We start from the raw sequence: 26,988 nt of genomic DNA, 5'->3' as shown, positions 1-26,988 counted from the left end.
ACCCCACTTATTGGTTCTCAACTGTTGTCAAAAGTGGCCCCGTCTTTTCCTTTTGTGGCTAAGGCGTGACACACTTCAACAGATTTGAAGAACAATTATGAAAAAATACTGTTTAAAAATACCCTTTCAAAACAGATGTGCTATCAGTATTTCAACAACACGTGCTCAAGCTACATGTTCAAAGTGCCAGAGCATTTTATGAAGGAACCGATGACGAACATGATTTATGTTTTTGTATTCTAATTCTATCCAAGAGAGGCGATAGTCATGTCGTTTGGAGATGACCACAGTTTCTTTCACACCGTACAATATCTTCAGTTATTGGTCTTGTGTGATTGCCCCAACTGTGAGGACTCATTTACAGAGAAAAACGTCAGATAATTACATCAGGTCAGCGGCAGAGTGCGATGTAAATCAGCAGAGTGCCTTAAATTTCACACTGCTGGCCTGGCAAAGCAAAATTACCTGACACAGAATTGCTGGGTCGGACATTTCCAGTTTCTACAGCCAGAGTCTGGGTATTTGATCAAGAGGGAAGAACTAACTAAAAACGAAGCCATTCTTTTTTTTCAAATATTACTTTCAAAGGGCTGGGGGATTCTGAACTACGTCACAAGGGCATTTTATGAACACTGTATCAGAATAGCTCTGGCTTCAGTGTTTAATTCTGCTACTGTGCCTCAAGTACTTGATGTCTGCGGTCAGATGCCGGAGCGTGAGGATTCATAAAATAAGGCAAAAATGTTTAGCAAGTGGAAAAACTTTGAATAGAATTGCATTCAAAAGACAGCTTCAGTTCCCACCATGGTCACCGGGTTTCCCGTTTAAGCATGTGAAGCAAGCAAGTACCTTTTGATGACTGAGGGAGCAGGGTGGTGCCATTCAATGCAGCTCGACTATGCGCGCTTCACAATGCAAGGGCTGTGACGCGTATCAAAAGTACAGCGGCAACTCCGGATCAGCAGTTTCCTGACCATCATTCGGTTGCAGAAATTAGGCTGATTGTGTCACTAAGAGGAATGTTTCCGATTTTTTTTGGGGGTGGGGGGGGGTAGCCACATTATCCTGCGTCAGACGAGGCATGGGCATAAACATCAGCAACGGGATTTAGTCTAGTCTGCCATTATCCAGAATGACTGTAACAAGATAGGCACATTGAAGTCTAGTCAGCATTCCCATCAGTGCGATAACTAATATTTTCATGAAATAATGCACACATTTCGTCAGATTTTTTTGGAGGTGGGGAAACAATCTTTTCTAAACAATAAGAGATTGCTTTAGCGATGACACATTGGCGCATGGGGGGGCTCAGACAAAACAAGGAAGCCACTTAAATAGTGCTGCTGCTTGGAGCTCAACACAGGGCCATACCCCCCACACCAGGAGACAAAACAAGCAAAGCCTCTCCGGAGCGGCTGGAAGCTAAAGGGGATGGGACGGGGAGGGGGGCATTCAGGTTTGGAGGGATGTAGGGAAAAGGCGGAAAATGTGAGGCACAGGTTTTACCTCGTCAGAATGATGCCAAGTAACAGACATTTTTTAAGTCCTCCCGGACAACCATTTTGCTTTTCATCTAACCCACAAATAATGTAAAATTGAACAATCAACATGAGATTGTATTGTAGACATTCAGATTTAATTACAGATTTGATTTAGGAATGAAAGCAGACTACCTCCATTTCTGGGGGGCAAGAGTTTGATTTTGTGGGTCTTGTTCCCTTATGTTTTGTCTTCAGCATGTGAAAAGCATGCTCGAGAAACTTGAAGTCAGATCACTGAATTGACTATTGCAGATTCTCCCTTTTTTGTTTTGCCTTCAAAAAGTCTTGACTTCTGTTTAATCTCTTTACTCAAGCGTTCAGGCTTGTAAAACGCAGGAATCATTTGGTATCCAATTCATATGCATGTCACGTAACACTGACTTTGTCACATGAATTGTTACGCATTGGATCATGTGTTGTTCCTTCCATTCTGCATGATTTGAATGATGAGGTTCCACATACATAAGGGTAAAGACATAACTCGGCCGTTGCCTGTTGTGATGTAAAATCATAAAAGAGACTCTCGGAACCAAAGGATAAAAGGTCGCCCTATTCGAGGCCACAAGGAATTGTGCCAGTCTGCACAGAAGGGGCAAAAAATAATAATAATAATTAAAAGTGTAGAACCAAATCCTTCAGGACCCTAATCACAAGGCTGTGCTCAGCAGAGTTATGTTTGCATAACTTCCTGCCGCAGAGAACTCTGGACAGCCACAGTAACATTCCATAACAGGATTGTACACGTCAGAGAAGCTATTTTAGGTATGTAGCCAAACAAGTTCTTGACGAAAAAAGTGAAGGAAGGGGAGAAGGAGGAGAAGAAGACGAAGGGGGAGAGCCGATCCCGTTGAGTAGAATCACATAAGTGAGGCTTGTTTTCACTCCGCGCCAGCACATAAATGCTGTGACGGAAAAGAGGTGGGGAGTGCGGGGCTGTGCATGTGGTCCAGTGGGAGAACAAATGAAGGAAAAAACAAAGAAAATCACAAGCAGGCCACTGAAACACCAGCGTGACTAAAGGAGCAGGTATTGCAGGTAGAGTACAAGAACCGAGCGTGGTCCATTCATTTCAGGGCAAAACAAAGAAATACATTGAATCTGACGCATTTGAAACGGCAATTGAGAGTTGGTGTGCTAGAAGTGAAGGTTCAAAGTCTGCCTTTGGGTCCGCAGGTAAGGAAGGCCGGTGTAACGAGAATCAATTATTACACCACTCACAAAAAGTTAGGGATATTTGGGCTTAGGTAAAATTTATGGACAATATAAAAAATTCACATAACAGTAAAACATCATTAAAGTCGGACATTTAAATAGAAGGATGCAGGTTTCAAACAATTCTTTGAGACAAAAGTTAACGATGGGTACACCACAATAAAAAATGTCCATGTCTCAATAACTCGTCATGTGCCCTTGAGCATCAATTACAGCTTGACGACGACGTCTCATGCTATTCACAAGTCGACTTGTTGTCTGCTGAGGCATGGCATCCCGCTCTTCTAACCCGAAGGTCACAGAGGTTGGGGGGGAGTTTCGAGCCTCTACACGGCGACTCAGCTGATCCCAGAGGTTTCAAGAGGACTCAGGTCTGGGGAAAGTGCAAGCCATTCCATTTGAGCAACACGAGTCCCCAACAGACTTTCCCTGATAATGCGATCTCGATGGGCTGAAAGGATTGTCGTCCATGAAGATGAAATTAGGCCCGTGTTGTTCATTGTAGGGGCACAATCGCTAGATTAATAATGTTATTCAGGTAGTATGGGCGTGTCACTGTACCAATTCATAAAGTGCAGACATGCCCAAACTGAAACACCGCCAACCACCAAAAGCTCGTCTGGTGAGAACAGGGGCTGGCGCATAGTGCTCTCCTTGACGTCTCAAACATTGTTGGTGGCCATAATTTCCACTCAACGTGAATCGAATTTCAACGGAGAACAGCACTGAGGCCCACTGGTCCCTCGTCCAGCGAAAATGCTCCCTGGCCCATGAAAGACGATGACGCCTGTGCCTGGTGGTGTGGTCAGGTACCCTCAAAGGTCATCTAGCATGCAGACCATGCTGATGTAAACAATTTCGAATGGTCTGACGTGACACTTGGGTGCCTCTCACCTCCCTTAAACGTGCCTCGAGTTGAGTGGCATTCATCACCCGGTTCCTCGGGGCATTGTTAACAATGTAGTGGTCATCTTTATTGGATGTGGCCAAAGGACGTCTACTTCTACATCTTTCTGTGACTCTTCCAGTGTCTATGTATCGCTGTTGCAACCTGCTGATGACACTCTGAAACATTTATCAGTTGGATGTGTGCATTCTAAAGCTTAGAGAAGGTTTGAATGCATTTTAAACTCGTCCTGAAATTTCAGCCAAAATGCCAAATATCCCAAACTTTTTGTGAGTGGTGTACCCTGAAAGAATGGATTTTAGTCAGATCAGCATTTGGCGTGAAGGATTTTCAACATATCTATTTGATGCACTAGACCTACCACAGTCTGGCCTTCAGACAACACGGTGTACAAATGTTGTCATGCTTGCTCAGCTCCGGACATGCTTTCTATGAAGACTGCCCTGAGACATGAACAATGAGGAAGCAAAGCTAAATGCTAAAAAAGGGATTCTCTGCGATATTGTTTGTTTCATGTCTTTAAAAAAAAAAAAAAGAACCCAAAACAGATACAGATGACAAAAATAAGATCCCAAAAAAGGTAGCTTCGATCAGTGGTCGCCAACCTCTGGGGCCAGGGACCGATACCGGTCCGTGAGCCATTTGGTACCAGGCCGCACAGAAAGAATGAATAACTTACATTCCTTCTGTTTTATTCATTTCGGAATCTGAAAGATGTTTTATTTTGAAAAATTACCGGATTCTCTGTGACATCCGTTTACAGTATGTCACTCTTGATGCAGGTCAAGGCGGCTTCTCGGTCACGTGATAGATTACCACTAAAATGAAACCCAGGAGCTAGCAAAAAAATGAGTTTTAAAAAAAACAAACGTCTTTGGAAAGTTTCTTTGGGAAGGGGAAAAGGCCCAGTTAGGAGACACAAGAGGAGCCTATGACTTCCAAGAAAAAGACAGCTACATTTAATAGACCATATCAGGAATCCTACTTAAAATACGGATTTCTCTCAACCGGAGATTCCCACGCACCAAGCACGCTCTGCGTAATATGCGGTGATGGTGAGTCATATTTTTTATGCACTTTGTATTCGCGACGTATCTTATTTTGAAGGCACGTTTCAACATTACCATAGCGACCAGAGAGCGTTGCGGCCAGATAGGATGTTCCTCGTGTCATGATTCGTGTTTATGATTATGTTTAGAAAATACCACAGTTTTCATGCAGGTCAAATATTATTTTGTTGTATTTATAAGGCCAGTCCCTGAAAATATTGTCCGACATTAAACCGGTCCGTGGGGCAAAAAAGGTTCCGCTGTCTTTGATGAGAAAAATAAGATCCCCATAAAGGTAGCTTAGATAGTGACTAATGCTCGAGTGGCTATAAAATCAAAACCCTGTCTGACCTGATATTGACGATCCTAGTGGCCCGCAGTTGAATGATGTCAGTTTATGTAAGATAAGATAAGATAAGAAAACCTTTATTAGTCTCGCAATGGAGAAATTCCCAATTCACAGCAGCAAAGTTATCAAAGGAAGAAGTAGAACAACAAAATATAGGAGCTACTGGAAAGGCAGCCACTCTCGCGGCGCCATTTTGAAGTCAAAATAACAAAAATAACACAACACAACACATAGGACACAGACAGTCGTGCAATCTTCACCACTTTTCTGCATACATTTTGTTGTCTGAAGCAGTTCTAGATGAAAGAGGAGAGGATCAAAGTGTCCTTTCACCAGTGGATCAGAGACGTCATGCTGAAAATGTGCACACGTCTGCTACAAGCTAAGTTTTGAAAGCAAACACGAAGCTGTAGCGTCCATTGACGAAAAGAGATTCGTTCACTTCTCCTGTCCCACGTAATCCGCTTCAAACTCCAAGCCGCGACTCCCAGTTCCAAATCCGCATCGGCGCGACGCACTAACGCTCCTTTCTTCTCATCGTCGGCTCCTCAAGACTTACATCCATCCAGCCGCAGACCGTTCAACAGCACCGATCTCTCCGCTGAACAAAGCGGGGCTGTGAAAAATGCTGCCCATTCCCGGCGCAAGACACAAGCGCCCCGGCTGTCCAGCAACGACAGTCAAATGGCGCAGACATTCCTCCCAGTCAAAAACAGTGCTGGTATACCCATGCTGCCGAAAAGGCGCAACCACCGAGCACAGAGTCTCCTCCTCGATGAATGTCGTGGCCAAAAAATGCTGAAAAAAGTCCACATCAGGTCCACACGACGTAACAACAAACACAAAGTGACAAAACAAACACAACAAAAAAAAGCAAGGCTCTTGAGAGCACTTGCTGACGGCTGCCTACTCGGGCGCCATCTTGACTTATGACATGTATATGACATATGTAGCCCCGGTCTATGAGTGCACAATACAACAACGTACAGTGAGTAAACAACAGACCCACCACGATGAAGTCTGCGCTGCTGCGGGGGATTCAGAGGATTACGCTCACGGAAATCTTAGGTCCAAATTAAAATTAAAAGAAAGAAAAAAAAAGGATGTACTTGGACGTTACCCGGTATGTGAACTCCTTGCAGAATCACACCGCCCTGTCTGTGCGGTGACACTGTCAGCCACAGTAAACCGGGCACTGCGTTAAACTCCCATCCGTGTCATCACATCAAGACAGAGTCCAGGATTTTGGGGGTATCTAATGAACAGTTTGTACCCAAACACAAAAGCAGTTTTTTTTATCTTTAGCAGAGTTGATTCAGTACAATCAGTGACATTACAGCCATCATACCAAAATGTCTACCAAACACTGGGCTTGGTAGCCCTTCTGGCATGGTACACATCACTTCTTTTAATATCCTAGCCCCTCTAACACAGCTGTCGATTTCTTACTTGAAGGCCTGAGACACTCTACTTAGTACTGCAGAGTTCTACTCTCACCCTTACTTGATGAGCTAATTTCTCACAATCTCCATGTGAAAGCTCAGTTCAAATATTGACTGTGAGTTTGTATTGCACTGTACACCAAAGAAACACACCTTCAGTATGAATGATGGGTGGCCATTAAAATCTATAGGAGCCTGATAACGAGTCATTGATTGACTAGGCATGAAACAGGAGTGGCAACTTAAATGCCAAAAGCCTGCTAAGGTTCAAAGGAGGTACATGTTGTTATAGGAGGATTATATAAAGGCTACATGCAGGGATCCCAAGGTGTGTGACTGCGTCCCATTTCTATGGTGGCGACATTACCCGAGTTTACACGCCATTTGGAACCGATGCTCAGGCATCAATAAAAATAAAAATGACAGTAATATTACTCCATCGTATTAAAAAAAATACATATCGGTAAGCAGGCGTGCATTCTTCACGCTGCTGCCACACTAGTTCAGTGCCATGTCAATAAAATGAATACGCCCTATGCGGAGACCCTCGTAAGCAAAATATTCCTGCGTTGGATCTGACCGAATTGAGCAACTGTGACAGCATTCAGTGACATCTTTCGGGTGATTCAAAGAATGTGAAGAAAGTAAAATATGATGCAGTAATAGAGAGAGCTAAAAAAAATGCGAACATCAGCGCGGAATGCAGTATTCAGCGGTTGGTTGACATTACATATGGCAATTATTTCTATTAAGCTTTCGGAGGGAGGAATTTGCACCCGACGCAAGCTCTTTTCCAGACATTTAAGTGCGAGTGTAAGTTTTCCACGGGAGATTCAGCCACATCATCCCCGTTCTGTATGCCAGCACCAGGCATGCGGACCCGACTTGTCACTTCCTTTTCTGCCACCTCTCCAAGACAATATGCTTTCCACATGTGAGCCGTTGCGCAGACTGTCTGTCTCGGGGAAACACGAGATCAAGCAAACACATGAAGCCAGTGCCACAATGCTTCTACGCTGTTCAGGATAAAATATATATATTCCATTTTACTATTGTAAAAAAAATTGTTATATAGTAATACTCCTTTTTGGTCCTTACACGTTATGTATTGCTTACTCAGTTATGGTTATTTTAAATTGAGCTACCGTATTTTCACGACCATTCGGCGCACCGTATTGTTGGGCGCAGTCTCAGTAAGGGGTGCTATTTCTGTATTTGACACATACACAAAACGCACTGTATTATTGGGTGCAGCCAGGCATGGTAAAACATACGCCAGTTTAAATATACGGCATGCATGCACACACGCTAAAAACACGTTAGCTTGAAGCATACCAGGTATGTTAGCTTAAAGCATATGGCAGCAGCTAAGGCATATGGACACACGCTAAAAACACGTTTTTAAAAAGGCAACGGAAGCAAAACTGAGTTCGGTTGTACTTTATTTAGCCATTTTACAATGTACTCACGCGACTGGTACCTGCTAGGGGCGTGCCTTTAGCATCCTCTAACACGCCCACCCTTCATTCACTGGCGACTGGTACCTGCTAGGGACGTGCCTTTAGCGTCCTCTTACACGCCCAACCTTCACTCAATGGTGGACTTCCGCATGCCTGTCGTCACTCACGTCCGCCTTTTCTCTGTATAAACAGCGTGTCAGCCAGAAGTGCTCTCAGTCAGGCTTTGGAATTTGGCGCTTACACTAGACGCTCCGCATTATAAGGCGTCCTGTCCATTTTGGAGAAAATTTAAGACTTTTAATGGCGCCTAATAGTCGTGAAAATACGGTACTCTAGTGTAAGAGCAGATGTACAAAGGAATTGTATGCTTTGTTCTTTCATTGACTGTATGGACCTGTGAATGCACAATAAAAAAATAATTGAAAAAAAACCCCAATAAATTAATAAAAAAGAAATAAATACAAAAAGTGTTTCATGGAAAAATTGCCAAAGTTAGTTAACACACTCATACTGTACATAACAACAGACAGGAAATCCTGCTTGCCTAGAAACACTGCATGGTTTACAACTCCAGCGGATAAACGGTACTGACAGTCGACCTCGTGGTGGCAAAAAACCGGGGGCACTCGGCTTCCTTACGAGCTCCCAGCCAGACACAATCACTGTCACAAATGTTTGCGCGTCAAAATATAATTGTTCAACTCCAACGGTGAAGATAGCTCACGCGTTTTCACTAACTGAGCTCGGCAGTCGAGCAAAAAGTGGGAGTTTTTGCATAATCCGGCAAACTACAAACAAAAGTCAAGGTGGAGGTCAGAGGATTTCATCCATCCAAGTTCAGTGGGTAGATCAGGAAGATTTGCGCCCTTATTTAAAGCCTCTTTCATTTCAGTATGCATTCTTGCACATCATTGGTCAGTTGAGGGAATGAAGAGCTACAAATAGCTCCAGCGATTGCTTACAACAGTCAGCGCTCAACGTCAAGTGAACTATATGTTCAGCAAGCTTTTTTCACTTGGACGGGAGACCAAATGAATTGTTCTTCCAACAATCGCTATACCAGCTCAACTTCGATCCACATTTAGGTCATACTGTACTGTTTGCATGAACACAAACAGTGGCATACCGTACAGTGGGAAAACAGCGTTTTGAAAAAAACCCCACATCAACATAAATGCAGGGCTGTAAAGTGATCTTTGAATATGCACAGAAGAGATGAACAATCATGTTTCATTTCAGTTAAAAAAAATAATCAAAAATGGCCACAACTAGCTCCCTCTGACAAGTCTAATGTTTTGTATTATCAGTGCAGACAACACCTTAAACAGAAAAGTTACTCACGAATGAAGAACGTCGCGAAAATTAGAATAGGCACTTTGAAATAAAATCATGTACAAGTCTGTCAGTCAAGGGGTTGATTATGGCCAGCTCTTTGGGTGTTGCCATGTGACTAGAAATCAGGGACTGCTCTTAAGTGAAAATGTTTTGGAAGACTAAAAAGGCAAATATTCAAAATAATTTCTCGAAATGTACATTTCGGAAAAGCAACAGAGTTCCACTTTCAATGTGCATGCCGAACGCAGCCAGTGAAAATGCAATGCTTGCACCCTGGGTAGGAATCGGGGCCACGCGCAATTAACCTTTGTTTGATTTTAACTGAAAATGGCTCAAAACCTTTATGTAGGAACCTTCGAAAAGGGAAACATTTGAAAATGTGGATGTTTGATAGAAACCATTACCAATTACCGTATTTTCAGCGTAATAAGGCGCTTTGGAGTAGAAGGTGCACCTTCAATGAATGGCCTATTTTAAAACTGTTTTCATCTATAGGGCGCTTTAAAGTACATTTAAAATACTACATCCAAGATATCAGAATATTGATCCATATATAAGGCATATGGAATATGGATTACAAGGCGCATACTCTCGGCTTGTAAGAAAAATGAATGCTTTTAGTTGCTCCTTATAGTGCGGAAAATACGGTACATGCAGAAAAACGTACCGTAATTTCCGGACTATAAGCCGCTACTTTTGTCACACGCTTTCAAACCTGCGGCTTATTTAATGATGCGGCCTGTTTAAAGATTTTTCCAACGGCCGCCATGGAGCACTCGAGCAGAAAAGGTAACAGTGAGTCGCTATCATGTGACACAGTGAAAATAACTGGACATGAGAGGGTGCATTTCACCTTTGTTTTGAGCTAGACTGCAATCCGAAAGCTGTGTGGCCATGTCTATGACAGACTTGACCAAACACAAAATATTTTTTTATGAAGACTTTATTCACGACTGAACAGCATTAATAAAATAAAAGCCTGAGATATGTCAAATGGGACTAACAAATAGAAAAATATCCCAAAATGGACAACAGTAGTGGCTTGTGAGCACTTTCTGGCATGTTGTATGTGCCCAAAACACGCGGAAAACAACTACCGGTAATATCCCCTGCTTCACGGCTGTTCACACGACCCACCATGCAACACCGTTCAAACTCCAAAACGACGATATTTTACTCTTAATATCAGCCGGGTTACAATGCAGATTGCAGATACGTCAGGTCTGAACAAGCACAGCTCAGCATTCATCTCACTTCACTTCATGGTCCAAGTCTCACGAGATTTCCCACGAGATTATCCAACGCTCCTTTTAAAGTGACAGTGCTCCATTTATTAAACAAGGCAGCATTCACTACAACAGTCATAGTATTGTTCGCCTGGTTACATATGCCAAAAAAAAAAAAAAACCTCCCGAAAGACATTGTCGTCAAAGTTGACACGAAAGTGTGGTAGAAAGCCTAATGAAGGAATGGTTGACTGAGTGTTATGGCAAGGGAAGATTTTTTTTTCATTTTAAAACAATGCATTACTCCACAGGGAACTATGCTTTTTTTTTTTAAACAGCCGTGTGAGTTCTGTTTACTGCCGTCGTGTTGCGTTAAAGGCATAAGAAAAGTATTGAATTAAACATTGAAACCTCTTTCTGTGAACCGTCTTTCTTTGCAAATATCTCATGTTACAATATGGGTACCTGCGTCTTATAGACGGGTGCAGCTTGTGTGTGTACAAAATGTTTTTTTCTTTAAAAATGTAGTGGGTGCGGCTAATAATCAGGTGCGCTCTATCGTCCGGAAATTACGGTAGACAGTTCAAAGGGTTGCCATCTAATTAGAAATTGCAGTGTTTAAAACTCATTTCAACTGAACACGGGTTCTATTTTGTTTGCAGCACCTCCTTTTTTTGCAGACTGAAAACAGCAGCAATGCTCGCATTTGAGCAAGAGCCGCATTAGATTACCACATATGAGCCCTTGGAAAGGTTTACAAATATACATTTGGGTATTTTAGGGAATCACGGTTTGTTGCTTCAAAGGTTGTATTTCATGCTTTTTCACACCACTGTAATAATTATTATTATCGCATGCACGCATAATAAGCATAGACTTCATTTGGTCAACTCTCAAGGTAATGCATACACCAGTTATGCCGGTCATTCAATAAGGTTAGTGTAGCACGTCATTTGTTCAGTGGCTCACAGAAAGAAACTATTGGAAGATGTGAACTCAACAAAAATGACATCACATTAGTTGTCTTTTTTTAGCAAGTGTGCTGCACTACTCTGCAGTTCAGCGTTTCAGGCAACCAGATTTTTTTTTCCATTCTCACGCAAAGGATGTGGTAGAGGTTTTTTTTTTAAACTTGCTGCATTCTACGGCAGTGATATGCCACGTTGAAGTGCAGGCTGTGACACAGATATAGAGTTTAACTCATTTTTGCGAAAAACAAGATTCTACAGCCTTGACATGGAAAAGTTGGTCTGTGGACTACACAAAAAAGGCTATGCAATAAAGCCAAAAACTTGTACAACCAGATTATTGCATAATACAGATAATGAAATTGAAATGAAAACGTGAAAGCAAATAATGATATCCTAATGTTCCAAACGATAAATACACCACCCAAAAAGTGCACTTAGAAGTGTTATGAAAGAAAACACTGCTGTTTTGTTTTTTTAAACAATCGCTGTTTTGTCAAATGCCTTTTTGTCTCCTGAAATTGCAAACCTTTTTCAATAGCCTGTGTTTTGGACAATAGTAGCCTTTTAGACATACATCGTGCAAAAAAAATAAAATAAAAAATAAAAAAATGATTGCACTTTACACAGTACCCAGGAAAACACTTTCAGTTGACCGGGCATCCAAATTCAAACGCTGCTTTCACGTTGACAATCTAAGCAGTCTTCTCTGGCTTGCTGGGCCGTGTGTAAAGTGCTGATATGGGTGGCGGGTTGAAGTCACCGAGCGAATTTGACATTTTCAAAGGCAGTATCCAAGGGGCAACATTGCCAGTGTGTAAGGCAATGTGACGACCAACACCTGAACCCCACTGGCCACAAATTTTTGCCCTGCAAGGAACACACAGACACGACACATGTATTTATCTGAATGCACAAAGCCGCAACAGCTTTGCAATATCCCGTTTTAGTGAGTCCTGTTTGAAAAGGCCCAGTGAAAAAAATCTCTACCCTTACCAGGGTTCCCACTCTTCCACTTGCTTTTTTTATTTATGGACCTTTTCATGACTTTTGTGGACCAATTTAGCCATTTTTTAAGGACTTTTTCTCCATTCAGCGGGGGATTCACGGTGGATTTAATGCCCGCTCAGCAATACACGGGCTGAACAGAAAGCCACATATCACTGAGCTGGTGTTCAAATCATTGCTGCCAAAGGAGGGGCACATCTTTATTTTTAGGGGCAATCACTTAACCCTTTATTAGGCATACTGTATGTCAAATTTTCACTTTCCTACCTGTATCACAGGTAGGAAAATGAAAACACCCTTTTTAATTAATCCTCAAATAAAACACAAAAGAAAAAATTAAATTGAGAAAATATAAAACTTCAATTTATTTTCGAATAAACACAACTCTAAGAACAGAGCTAATGGTCATATGGTTCACCTGGACAGGGTTTAGAAAAATCTGGTTTCACTAACAGTAGTACTGATTGCCCATCTTCGCAGTATCCAGTATACCTGAACAGCCGAAATGCATGTCAGAAGTCTAAATCCCAAATGGTCCAACCCTATTATTTTCCCTCATATGACCTTCAATGATCAGATATGTTTTATAATGACAAATATTAAACTGATATGACAATTAGGGAATAGCAGACACTGACTTAGTTTTCTCTTCAATCTCTTTTGCAAGTTCTTGGCGATCAATTTTCTTCTGTTTTGTTGTGTGCCTCAATGCATTTGACTTGACCAGGAGGCTATGACAAGTTTTACCTCTCACGGAGATGCCCTTCTTGCACACTCGGCAGTAGGCCGATGTATAATCGTCAGCAATTTTTCCGACCCACACACGGAACTGTGGCTTCTCCAGCCACGCCACTTGAAAATAGCATTGTCCCGGAATATTTGTAGCGACGCCACTCGAGCGAAGCGCGCCTCAGCAGTCGAAAGTCCGCTACTCTCTGCTGTGTGTGCATCCGCGCCAACATGTACACACGGGCACATCTTTTGGTTTCAACCAAGCAACCGACGTCACAAATCAAATACGGTTTGATCTACGACAACAAAAAGCTAGCCTAGCCGAAACAACAGCTAAGCTTAGCTGACTCACACACAGCAGAGAGCAACGGACTATCGACTGCTGAGGCGCGCTTCGCTCAAGTGGCGTCGCTACATATTTGTCTGTCATTTGTTGAGATTGATAAATTCGATGAATAGATTTTTCCAGAAAATACGGTAATTGTTTGCAGAGCCGGCAACCAAACCATCCATTCACTGCCCCAGGATGACGTCAATCTATTGTTGTTTCCCGGAATGACCCGAAGCGATCACGTGATCATCGTCGGAACTAATCGGAGACGGCGAAAAAGCAGAGCGGGTACCAGGTCCGGCATGTTCCAACAAAACTATGAATTGGAAGGGTGGGGAAAATGACATACACAAATGAAATGAACACCGCAAGTTAATTTTTATGGATTTTAGAAGATTTCCCTGAAAATTATGGACAATTAAGAACATCATTTTACAGCTTCTTTTTTTATTGTTTTTTATGAACTTTATGGACCCGTACAAACCCTGCTTACGCCTATGATGCAACAAAGGTGGCGCAAAGGCAGCTAAAGTATCCTCCATAATTATTGGCACCAAGGGTTAAGATCTAAGATAAGATAAGAAAACCTTTATTAGTCTCGCAATGGAGAAATTCCCAATTCACAGCAGCAAAGTTATGAAAGGAAGAAGTAGAACAACAAAATATAGGAGCTGCTGGAAAGGCAGCCACTCTCGCGGCGCCATTTTGAAGTCAAAATAACAAAAATAATACAACACAACACATAGGACACAGACAGTCGTGCAATCTTCACCAATTTTCTGCATACACTTTGTTGTCTGAAGCAGTTATAGATGAAAGAGGAGAGGATCAAAGTGTCCTTTCTCCAGTGGATCAGAGACGTCATGCTGAAAATGTGCACACGTCTGCTACAAGCTAAGTTTTGAAAGCAAACACGAAGCTGTAGCGTCCATTGACGAAAAGAGATTAGTTCACTTCTCCTGTCCCACGTAATCCGCTTCAAACTCCAAGCCGCGACTCCCAGCTCCAAATCCGCATCAGCGCTCCGCGCTAACGCTCCTTTCTTTTCATCGTCGGCTCCTCAAGACTTACATCCATCCAGCCGCAGACCGTTCAACAGCACCGATCTCTCCGCTGAACAAAGCGGGGATGTGAAAAATGCTGCCCATTACAGGCGCAAGACACAAGCGCCCCGGGACTGTCCAGCAACGACAGTCAAATGGCGCGACATTCCTCCCAGTCAAAAACAGTGCTGGTATACCCATGCTGCAGAGAAGGCGCAACCACCAAGCAGAGAGTCTCCTCCTTGATTAATGTCGCCAAAAAATGCTGAAAAAAGTCCACATCAGGTCCACACGACGTAACAACAAACACAAAGTGACAAAACAAACACAAAAACAACAAAAAAAAGCAAGGCTCATGAGAGCACTTGCTGACGGCTGCCTACTCGGGCGCCATCTTGACTTCAAAGTCAATCTGATCAAAGATAGATCAAAATCTATCAAAACAACTTCAAATAAAGGATGTTTTTTTTTAATTGTAGGAGTATACTCTCATATAAAGTGTATGCATATACTGGATATAGTCGGACTTGCCTCCACACACAGCCTGGGTTCTGGTACCAGTTCTCTCGAGAGGGGTTGGACTCTCTTCCACTCTGGAGTTGCTCAAGGTGAGAGGCGCAGAGCAGGTGTGGGCATACTCATTGCCCCCCGGCTCAGTGCCTGTACATTGGGGTTCACACCGGTCGACGAGAGGGTTGCCTCCCTCCGCCTTCGGGTGGGTGGACGGGTCCTGACTGTTGTTTGTGCATATGCACCAAACAGCAGCTCAGCATACCCACCCTTTTTGGAGTCCTTGGAGGGTGTGCTGGAGAGTACTCCTGCTGGGGACTCCCTTGTTCTGCTGGGGGACTTCAATGCTCACGTGGGCAATGACAGTGAGACCTGGAGGGGCGTGATTGGGAGGGCCCCCCCGATCAGAACTCGAGTGGTGTTTTGTTATTGGACTTCTGTGCTCGCCACGGATTGTCCATAACGAACACCTTGTTCAAGCATAAGGGTGTCCATATGTGCACTTGGCACCAGGACACCCTAGGCCGCAGTTCGATGATCGACTTTGTAGTTGTATCATCGGATTTGCGGCCGCATGTTCTGGACACTCGGGTGAAGAGAGGGGCGGAGCTGTCAACTGATCACCACCTGGTGGTGAGTAGGCTCCGATGGTGGGGGAAGATGCCGGTCCGTCCTGGCAGACCCAAACGTATTGTGAGGGTTTGTTGGGAGCGTCTGGCGGAATCCCCTGTCAGAAGGAGTTTCAACTCCCACCTCCGACAGAGCTTTTCTCATGTTCCAGGGGAGGCGGGGGACATTGAGCCAGAGTGGACCATGTTCCGTGCCTCTATTGTTGAGGCGGCCAATCTGAGTTGTGGCCGTAAGGTGGTTGGTGCCTGTCGTGGCGGCAACCCCCGTACTCGCTGGTGGACACCAGCAGTAAGGGATGCCGTCAAGCTGAAGAAGGAGTCCTATCGAGCCTTTATGGCCTGTGGGACCCCAGAGGCAGCTGACGGGTATCGACTGGCCAAGCGGAAGGCAGCTTCGGTGGTCGCCGAGGCAAAAACCCGAGCGTGGGAAGAGTTCGGTGAGGCCATGTAAGCCGACTTCCGGACGGCTTCGAGGAAATTTTGGTCCACCATCCGACGTCTCAGGAGGGGGAAGCAGTGCACCACTAACACTGTGTACAGTGGGGATGGGGCGCTGCTGACTTCGACTCGGGACGTTGTGAATCGGTGGGCAGAGTACTTCGAAGACCTCCTCAACTCCACCAACACACCTTCCTTGGAGGAAGCAGAGCCTGGGGACTCTGAGGTGGGCTCTCCTATCTCTGTGGTTGAAGTCACCGATGTGGTTAAAAAGCTCCTCTGTGGCAAGGCCCCGGGGGTGGATGAGATCCGCCCGGAGTTCCTCAAGGCTCTGGATGTTGTGGGGCTGTCCTGGTTGACACGCCTCTGCAACATCGCGTGGTCAACAGGGAGAGTGCCTCTAGATTGGCAGACCGGGGTGGTAGTCCCTCTTTTTAAAAAGGGGGACCGGAGGGTGTGTTCCAACTACAGAGGGATCACACTCCTCAGCCTCCCTGGTAAGGTCTATTCAGGGGTGCTGGAGAGGAGGGTCCGTCAGGAAGTCGAGCCTCAGATTGAGGAGGAGCAGTGTGGTTTTCGTCCCGGCCGTGGAACAGTGGACCAGCTCTACACCCTTAGCAGGGTCCTCGAGGGTATGTGGGAATTCGCCCAACCAGTCTACATGTGTTTTGTGGACTTGGAGAAGGCGTTTGACCGTGTCCCTCGGGGAGTTCTGTGGGGGGTGCTTCGTGGGTATGGGGTACCGAACCCCCTGATACGGGCTGTTCGGTCACTATACCACCGATGTCAGAGTTTGGTTCGCATTGCCGGCAGTAAGTCGGAATCGTTTCCAGTGGGGGTAGGACTCCGCCAAGGCTGCCCTTTGTCGCCGATTCTGTTCATAACCTTTATGGACAGAATTTCTAGGCGCAGCCGAAGCGTTGAGGGGGTCCGTTTTGGGGGCCTCGGTATTGCATCCCTGCTTTTTGCAGATGATGTGGTGCTGTTGGCAACTTCAAACGGGGCTCTCCAACTCTCACTGGAGCGTTTCGCAGCCGAGTGTGAAGCGGTTGGGATGAAGATCAGCACCTCCAAATCTGAAACCATGGTCCTCAGTCGGAAAAGGGTGGAGTGTCCCCTCCGGGTCGGGGAGATCTTGCCCCAAGTGGAGGAGTTCAAGTATCTTGGGGTCTTGTTCACGAGTGGGGGCAGGAGGGAGCGGGAGATCGACAGGCGGATCGGTGCAGCGTCTGCTGTGATGCGGACGTTGTATCGGTCTGTCGTGGTGAAGAAGGAGCTGAGCCAAAGGGCGAAGCTCTCAATTTACCGGTCGATCTACGTTCCAACCCTTATCTATGGTCACGAGCTATGGGTCGTGACCGAAAGAACGAGATCCCGGTTACAAGCGGCCGAAATGAGTTTTCTCCGCAGGGTGTCCGGGCTCTCCCTTAGAGATAAGGTGAGAAGCTCGGTCATCCGGGAGGGGCTCAGAGTCGAGCCGCTTCTCCTCCACATCGAGAGGAGCCAGATGAGGTGGCTTGGGCATCTGATTCGGATGCCCCCTGAGCGCCTCCCTGGTGAGGTGTTCCGGGCATGTCCCACCGGGAGGAGACCCCGAGGAAGACCCAGGACACGCTGGAGAGACTATGTCACCCAGCTGGCCTGGGAACGTCTCGGGATCCCCCGGGGAGAGCTGGAAGAAGTAGCTAGGGAGAGGGAAGTCTGGGCTTCCCTGCTAAAGCTGTTGCCCCCGCGACCCGGCCCCGGATAAGCGGTAGATGATGGATGGATAGATGGATACTCTCATATTGACAATTGTCGAAATGGTTGACCAGACACAGAATCAAGCTCCTCCCATGGCCATCTCAACCCCACTGAAAACTTGTGGTGTAAGCTAAAGAGGAGAGTGCACAGGAGAGGAGGCAGGTCGTGGAATGATGATGGAAGATACAGCTTTCTGTATTCTCCAATCCTGTGATCCATTATATGAAAAGATGAAGTGTCGTTTTGCTGGCAAAAGGAGGGTTTGTCGTACTGTATTTTCCGCACTATAGGGCGCACCAAAAAGTCTTCCATTTTCTTAAAGGCTCACCAAGCGCCTTAAAATCCGGTGCGTCTTGTGCGTCATTACGGTAATACGTCGACTCCTTCCTGGAGACATGCTTCCAATGTTATAACTTGCTGTTGGTTCAGTGAACTGTGTCGCTGCTTTATTCAGTAAGTTTGTGTTGCAGCTCCGAAAAAAGGAGAGCTGTGGTGTTAAATTTTCAAGGCCCCCTCCAAAAAACATAAACTAACGATTACTTCAATGAAACTACAAAAATTGAAAATAATACATCAAAACTGAAAAGCAAGCGAGGATATCACAAAATAAATTCTATAGCCTCCACTACAGAATTTTTATTGTGATTTCATCATTTGTGAAGACACAACAAAGGAATAAATAACTACGACTGACATCTGATCGTACTGTTGGAGCTACGATCAAGGAAATGCCAATGCATTTTTCTGAGGCAGTCATGAACGCCTCTCGAGTTGACCGGTAGAAAAGAAGGCATGGCGACGCACCTGTATTTGTTGAAAAAAGGAGAGCTGGGGTTGTGGTTTTATTTTTTTAAACGCAGACTTTATTAATGGTTTTCACAGTCTCAACAAATACAGGTACTGTACATCTTTGTTCGTCTCCGTGCCTTCTCTTCCGTTCCACTCGAGAGGCATTCACGGCCGCCTCCGAAAAACGTAAATTAATTACTTCAATGAAACCACAAAGAAAATCAAGCAAGTAAATCACAAAATAAATTCTGTAGGGGGGATATAGAATTTATTTAGTGATTTCCTCGCTTGATTTTCTGTTTTGATGCATTATTTTCAATTTTCGTAGTTTCTTTTAAGTACAGTATTAATTTACCGTTTTCAGAGGCGGTCATGAACGCCTCTCAAGTTGAACGGACGCCTCTCGAGTTGAATGGAAGGAGTGTAGCATCATCTGGTGGAGGCATTGTAGATTGCACCTTATAATGCGAAGCGTCCAATGTATGAAAAATAATTACAAAATAGCCATTCATTGAAGGTGCGCCTCATAATCCAGTGCGTCTTTTAGTGTGGAAAATACGGTAATTAACATCAGGGGTGATAATTATTGTGGCCACAGAATTTGCTGTAAAAGAATCATAGCATTTATTTCCCAGTGAATAAATGCACTGCATGTGAAACGTTTCCCAATCAGTTATTAACTTTGCTTTTGTCGTATAAATGTATCCTTATGTTGAACCGGTTTATACACAACTGGACAACCCCTTTGCACAGGCCTGACGTTCGAGAGATAAAAGCAACAAGTGGACAATGATCAGCACCCCAATGTCAGGGAGCTTCCACGTCACAATGTCAGGAATTCTGTCCATTGCGATTCCTCTTTTAGGAGCGTGCCCGGAACAAGATTGAGGAGGGGGGGCTGCCCATCTAGATAAGGCCCTCTTCCACCCACGCGGGATTTATTTCGGGGGTTAGAGGATAAAGGCTGACAATGTTGGAACACAGGCCTAAATAGGCCCAGAGCCTTGCTGTGAGGTGCAAGACAAATGACAGCCCGTAGCTTTTGTAAGAAGAAAAGCCACAACAGAGTTGTGCTTTCAACAAAGACACACAAGGTAGAGAAAGTGCGGGCTAACAGGCCAGCATCGAGGATTCCCGTGGAATCTATTACTCATAACCAAGCATGCTTGGCTGCTTTATGAGCCGAACGTCCTGTTTCGCTGCTGCCTTCAGAAACATGAGTCTTCAGTGCACATAATTTTGGTTTATGGCGAATAGCGCTTGAGCCCACACCCTGCTACCTCAGAGCAGCCTGCCTTGCGTCGACCATCGCCAGGCGTGCAGAAAGGCTCTGGGACACACTTGAGGGAACTTGGGGGATGGGGGGGGCAAGCCCAAAGACAAGAGTTTATTTGATTAGGATGGAATTTTATTAAACTGTGGGTGGAGTATTGCGGCGGCTCAGCAAAAGGCCTCCATTCATTGATCAAGGCAGATTGTGGGGAGGGGGTGAAAAAGAAAAAGTAACAGGGAGGGGGGAAAAAAAAAAGGAACAACACGCTTGTGTGCAAAGCTGCCAGCGGGAGCAGTCCCCACAGCTTTGGTGCATTAAAAATGCAGAGTGTGCACACTTTTAGGTGACTTTAATTGGCTCTGTCTGAACAGGATGGGCGGTCACAGAGACCAAGAGGCTGTGATATCCACTAAACTGTGCAGAGGGGCCCGTTCCTTATCAGAATTTGGCCACAAGTCAACGCGCCGTAGTCTATCACTAAATTATGCTCACGTAGTAGTCCTAAAAACAGCAGATATTTCTATGACAAACTTTATTTTTACATTAATCAAATGAAAAAAAATGTACCACCATGGTGGTGACTAAGTGTGCCTTTTGCCACGTTGTGTTTTCTTAGCCCGCTGAGCACTTGCTGTTTTTCCATTGATTCTTTGATTTGAACGGCCAACAAGTGGTTTTCATACATCAAGTATATTTACTGGAATGATTACTTTTCGACTGCTTGAGCATAGGTTATTGATGACACGCTGTGACTTAAGAGTATGTACACATTTGGTTTGTGTCACTGCTGTACAAATGGAATTCTGTCGTAAACCAACAATATAGCTCTATTACCTTCTACGCCACATTTCGGTTTTGGGACAAGGGCCTGAGCCATCAAATTTTGAGAACCAAGTCCTCTATCAATTATCCCACCGGTTTATCAATTAAAAATGTATTTCCGTTATTTCAGAAACAAAATGGGCACATGATTATTGCTGCCCACTTGGTGTCACCATCCTCACGGTCCACACACTAATGTAGCTGACACTGAGTGGGCGTGGCTTTAAAAGGTAGGGCCTGGCCTGGTAAGCGACTGAGAATGTCGAGTTGGCTGTTGTGAGCTCAGGTAAGCGGCTGGCTGCCAACTGGCTAACCGCTAGCCCGTTAAGTGAATGGCTGTCAATTGTGGTCAGAACACTTTGTGTATAAAGGTGCTTATTAATTATTTATGTTGTTAGTTTGTTTAATAAAGCAATTAAAAGTGCACCAGTGTCTGTGTCTATCCTTTACCACCTGTAGTGGTATGACACTTAAGTCAGAAGCAGCGGTGATAGGCAATATCTAATTAACTCAAATCAATACCTTTGTTGACAAAAGTTGATATGCTGTTTTGGTACATGAGTTATAATACACATGGCACTAGCTTCATTTTGGGGGGATAAAATGATATCCAAATTTGTTTGCTCCAATCAATATTCCTGTACTATCGCATGAGCTGGGTCTTTCGTTTCAACCTTTTCCGCTGACATCACTATGCAGTTGTTAATGCTAATGCATCTGCCGCGTCAACGCGCCTGCTTTGCTAAGTTCTGTCTGAAAGGCGCATGAGTGAAAACCACGACTCTCCTGGGAAGGCAGTGAGAAGGTGGCATGTGTAAAAGAAGCTCCTGATATTCCTTTAATGTGCTGGACTACATACTTGGCACTACTGGCCTAAATAAGCCCATTAATCAGATAGCCTCTGCGGATGAATGAGTCAATGGCACTATAATACATAGGAAGTTACATAACCACAAGGCATTCTTGTGGTGAGCTACAAGTTAAAGGCTGTGCTCACACTTTTTGTACCGCTTGTTTGGCAAAATGTGAACGCTTCATGCAACCCCAACAAGCAGCAGAAAGCTCAAGTGTGAACACTTACCGGTCTTAGTCACACCTGAAGCCATCTAAATTATTACAATTACAGTGATGCTAATGTGGCAGTTAAGTCAGAGCAAGTGTAAATATTTGAATGAAAAACATTTCTACATCACAAAAATGAAAAGAAAAAAATTCAGGTGAAAAACAGTAAAAGTGGCAAAAACAGAGTGTCTCTTCTTTTCCCTAGGCGATCAAGTGCTTCAACACTGTTGTCCAAAGTAGTTAATTAGGAACTATCCATGACCTTAAAACATAGATCACGTTCTCAACAAAGGACCCCCTTTTTATAATATAACAACAGAACATGTCATAGACTGTGGTACATTACTGTACATGACTTTTAAGTAGGGATGGTCGAGTACCAATACTAGGTATCGATGTGGATCGATACCGGCTTTATTTTATGGTATCAAGTAGTCTTTGACATTGTGGATACCATCCACTGGAACTTAAGTTAACATCGAATAAGTCATCCTCTGCAGTAGTTGACGCTATACTCTGTCAGTTTGACACATCAGCAAATTAACATCTGCGTCAGAAAGGAAGGTCTTTGTTCACGACATATATAGCAAAAATACTAAAGGTATCAGTACTTGCTATCTGTGCATACTCCAAGTGTGAATACTCATACTGATATCAGTCTAAAAAAGTGGTGTAAAACATCTCTTCTATATTGACTTCTTGACTAATTTTATCAAAGAGGACATGCTGCAGTCCTTCATGGATCTTCTTTGTCCATAAATAAGCCCGGAGCAGCGGATGTGAAGAAACTCTAAAACCAAATCAGATCACATTCCTTCCCAAAACCAAAGCCGCACCTGGATAAGAAATGTGGCTGTAAAACCAGCTGGATGAAATATCATAGTCAATCTGCCTCAAACACAAGAAGAAGATCCAAAAGGAGGCTAGGGGCTGTGCAGCAAAGAGCAGATTATGGAGTCATCAGAATAGTACCTTGTGATGCCAATTTAATCGTGTCAAAAAGAACTGTAAAAAAAATGTAGAGGCAGTTGGGTGGTATGATGAGGAGATGCACATAAATGCAACTATAGGCATACATCCATGCTGTATAGCCTAATGTTTGTGCCATTTGCAGGGTGGTTCATTCATGCGAGGAAACCCAAAAGGTGCCCCATGGGATATACAGTAAATATTCCCATCCCCGGAATTCTATGGAAAGGAATATCCTTCACCCGGAATAAAAACCTATGCATTAACATTTTGACTACGATATTACGTGTTAGCGGAACTTGCGTAAGCGGAAATTCCACTACCCGTAACCCGGATGGAGGTGTAATGCCGCGGGAGCTTAAATACACGTAACGCCCACCCGATGCGACGGAAAATACACAACGCTGAAACAAGTTTTCACTTCGCGTTTTTCGATCATCAGATTCTAAACGACGACGTGTAAGTGATTTTTTTATTGCCGTGCGTTTTACTGTAATTGTCAATGATTTTAACTTTATTCACTTATGTCCTGGAGAACGCGGCACTAGCTTAAAAGCAGCACCAACTCAACATGACCGAAGAAACGTGTTCGCTTCGCCGTTTTCATTCATCAGATTCGAAACGAAGACGTGTAAGCGACTTTTTATTGGCGTGCGTTTTACTGTAATTGCGAAAGATTTTAACTTTATTCACTTACGTCGTGTAGATCATCGCATCGAAACGTAGAAGAATGAACTGTAACGACTGGAGCGGAGCGAGTGAAATGCATCCGTTTGAGCGAGGCTGGACACAAAGTTAAAAAGATCCAGCAGACACTTGGAGTCGGAAAGACGCAAATCTACGAAACTTTAAAAAACAAGGCATCGATTCAACTCCTGATGACAAGCCACCATCCAGCAAGGAAGCAATGCAAATGGCAACAAAAATCCTTCAGTATGCACAAGAATTACCAGACATCGGTGATCAACGGGACAGTTACTTGCAACGAGCAAGAAAACTGTATGACACGCAGGCAAACATTGTCATAAACCAAAGAATGCATCCAACAAAACAATCCAAAATACAATTTTTTTCCCCAAGACAGAAAAAAATAAACATTAAAATACTATACGTATTTTACTGTTTTAATTTTTTTGGGATACACCTGTATTGCAGTTTTTGTTATATAAACAGTTTTTGGACAATATATTTTTGTATTTTATTGATTGTGTTGTTACACGTGCATTTTGTCAACATACTTGCAGGTTCATAAAGGACATGTACCATGCTCATTTCCCAAATGAGGAATTTCTGTTATCAGGACAAATTGGACAGCGCAAACACGAGTCCATACTAGAGAATATTTACTGTATTGTATTCATCTACAACCATGCAATTATAGGGATACTAAAAACAAAGTTGACTAATTTTGTGTTGGATGTCACTTGGTTGTGCAGCTGTGTCTAATATAGTGGTTGCAAAAGAATGTCATCAAGTTTATGGACACTCGATTGCAAGCAAGCCAGGCCACATGACAAAGATACTTAGACGTGCTGATCATGACATCACACACCACTATGAGTAGTGATCGTGATTTGTTGTTCAAAGTGGTCTATAGTAGATGTGTGTCTCAGCATGTGCCCAATTTGTATTTACAATTTACTTTTGCAACAAAATGTCTCTATTGATTAAACAGAAGAGTTTTCCCAAAGTGGCAACTTGTCTATATGCTTATTAACTGCAACCAAAAAAGTGAAACAGGCGATTGGTTTCGATCGAATTCAAGAAAAGATCCATGTTCAGAGAGAAAGCTGTACAAATGTGAGCTACTAAGCACAAGCATCACTTTTTTATGCCAGAGGCGAGGCGACTTGTTGGAAAAGAATTTTGAGCTGCAGCCCGAATGGCTGCCTCGCTTTGCTTTAGCCAGCTAGCGGACTACAAACTTACCAGGAGACAATCCGTGTTGATCTCCGACTTGGGGTCCTTCAACATAGCGTCGATTTTTCCAAACCGAGCCTCCATACTTTCCCCGGAAGACATTTTTAACGTGGAATGAAGTCCCCTCGTATCTTGTTTTCAAGGGAATAAAAAAGAGGGAGGCAAACTGAGTGGCGAGCTAGCGTTAGCCGCCAGCGATACCTCGCTAGCTCGCTAGCCCGATGTCCGTTTGGTTTTTTTGTCGTTCTTGGGGGAACTTTTAAAGACAATACATCGTTCTCCTCGATCTTGCACACGAGATAAAACGTTTGAGGTTCCGTTGGATGTACAAAAGCCACATGTTTTATACAGTACAGTAGAGTCCCCCTCCAAATGTGGCTGGCAAACAACTTTCAGGAACAGCGCGACCGTTGAAGATTAGTCAGCCTCCGCAGGATGCCAACAGCGGAGAAGGGCTTCAAAAGTCGCTGCATCCGAACAACAGCCAATGCATTTAAAACATCGGCGGAGTTAGTCCGGGCCCGTTCCCATGTCCGTGCCGGGTCCTCGCAAGAGAGGGCGACAAAAACTAACGTGACAGCTCAAAAGAAGAAGTGTTGGGGAAAGGGGGGGGGGAGAGACTTCTGCTTCTTTCCAAATGTCGAGGAAGTCTTTTAACGGTTAGAAAATAAATAAATAAACACTCCGCCGCCGCTGTCACCGAATGTCAACCGTATCCTGGTCCCAGCGACGTGATCCCTCCGATCCGGCTCGGGCACGAGCTGAATTCCGATGTGTTTTTAGTCACCGATGTGGGGAAAGCTGCAGACGATGCCCCGATTTTGTCCCACAGGCTAGTCAACATGTCCGCCTTCCTGTTCAAACACTCCGGAGAGGAGCCTCTTCAAAATGTCAAACAGTACGCATGCGCCTTACCCAGGCAGGCGCACTGGAGTGCCCCATGCTGCTGCTGCTGCCGTCAGCGAACAACATGTTGCTGCCTCCTTGTTGCTGTTTGATGGGAAGCCACAGGGAAAAAACTAGACTATGAACGATGGATGAGCAAATATGTATTTTTTAAATAATTGACATTAAAACAAAACAATTCGTGAAACTATCAATATTGATTTTCCAGATCAGTGATAGGAAAGAGGCTGGTTAGTTAGCATGTCGACTTCACAGTGCAGCGGGGCAGGGTCAGATTCTCTGGCCTTCCAATGTGGAGTTTGCATGTTCTCCCCGTGCCTGTGTAGGTTTTCTTCTTCCCACATTCCAAAAACATGTGTGGCAGGTTAATTGAACAATGTTTAATCCTTTCATGCACTCTGTAACCTGATAACATGGTAAACTGTCCACTGTAGTAACTGCTGTCCCTGAAAGGGTTAACTCTCTCATCGTATTATTGTACACAAAAAAATGGATGGATTACTAGTTTTGAAATCAGTCAACTATAATAGTTTGTTCAACTAATGTTCAAGTGAGTGTAAGCAGGGTAAGAGAATTATTGCAAAATCTCAACGTTATTTATTACATATGACAATTTGACATTTCAGTACAGATTTTAGCAAGGAACATGGAAGTTGATACACGTGATTTGCTTTCAAGGGCCACCTAAAATGATGTCATGGGCCAGATCTGGCCCCCGGGCCTTGAGTTTGACACAGGCTCTAAATTGTCCCGAGGTGTGAGCATGAGCGCAAGTGGTTGTTTGTCTATGTGTACCCTGCGATTGGCTGGCAACCAGTTCAGGCTGTCAACCGCCTGCTGCCCGAAGACAGCTGGGATAGGCTCCAGTATGCCCTGCAACCCTTGTGAGGATGGGTGGATCTGAAAAAATATATATACTGTATATACAGTATAGATAGATAGATAGATGTACACACACACACACACACACATATAAGAGCGAGAGATCCTTGAACTTGGAAATCCAAAATATGAAAAGTTATTGAAAAAATTACATAGTTTTACTTCATCGGTTTGCGGTAAGTCTCATAAAAGTACTGCTTCCTTCCTCTAACATTACAGTCCAACTTTATTCAGCTATTTCAAAAATGGCTTGTCTTTTATTGACTTATTGACGTTTTTTTACAAGTTTCTTATACCATTTGTGACTTTTTCTTTCGTGTACAACTACACTCATTAGCACTGGACTTTTTCTCGAGGTATGAAGAACAGATACAGATTGTCACGTCATTTAACTTCACCTCATAACAACTAAAAATAGCTATGACATTTTTCTTGAAAGATT

The 26,988-nt window shown here is 44.0% G+C and overlaps 1 protein-coding gene across 2 annotated transcripts in view; it reads right to left on the bottom strand.

Annotated features, from left to right (window-relative positions):
* Window positions 1-25,633, bottom strand: part of rock1 (Rho-associated, coiled-coil containing protein kinase 1) — a 53,865-nt gene extending 28,232 nt beyond the window's left edge. For both annotated transcript variants that reach the window (XM_086128817.1, XM_086128818.1), the window contains exon 1: window positions 24,768-25,633. In XM_086128817.1, the coding sequence (XP_085984943.1) occupies window positions 24,768-24,860 (93 nt within the window). In that variant the 5' untranslated portion in view covers window positions 24,861-25,633. The remainder of the gene's footprint in view (window positions 1-24,767) is intronic.
* Window positions 25,634-26,988: the final 1,355 nt, after the last annotated feature.

The sequence above is a fragment of the Hippocampus guttulatus genome, chromosome 14 (assembly GCF_054856545.1).
Source record: "Hippocampus guttulatus isolate MCC_2025c chromosome 14, RoL_Hgut_1.0, whole genome shotgun sequence".
NCBI classification, from domain to species: Eukaryota; Metazoa; Chordata; class Actinopteri; order Syngnathiformes; family Syngnathidae; genus Hippocampus; species Hippocampus guttulatus.
Note: the sequence above shows the minus strand (reverse complement) of the source record. Positions and strands in the feature narration are given on the sequence as shown.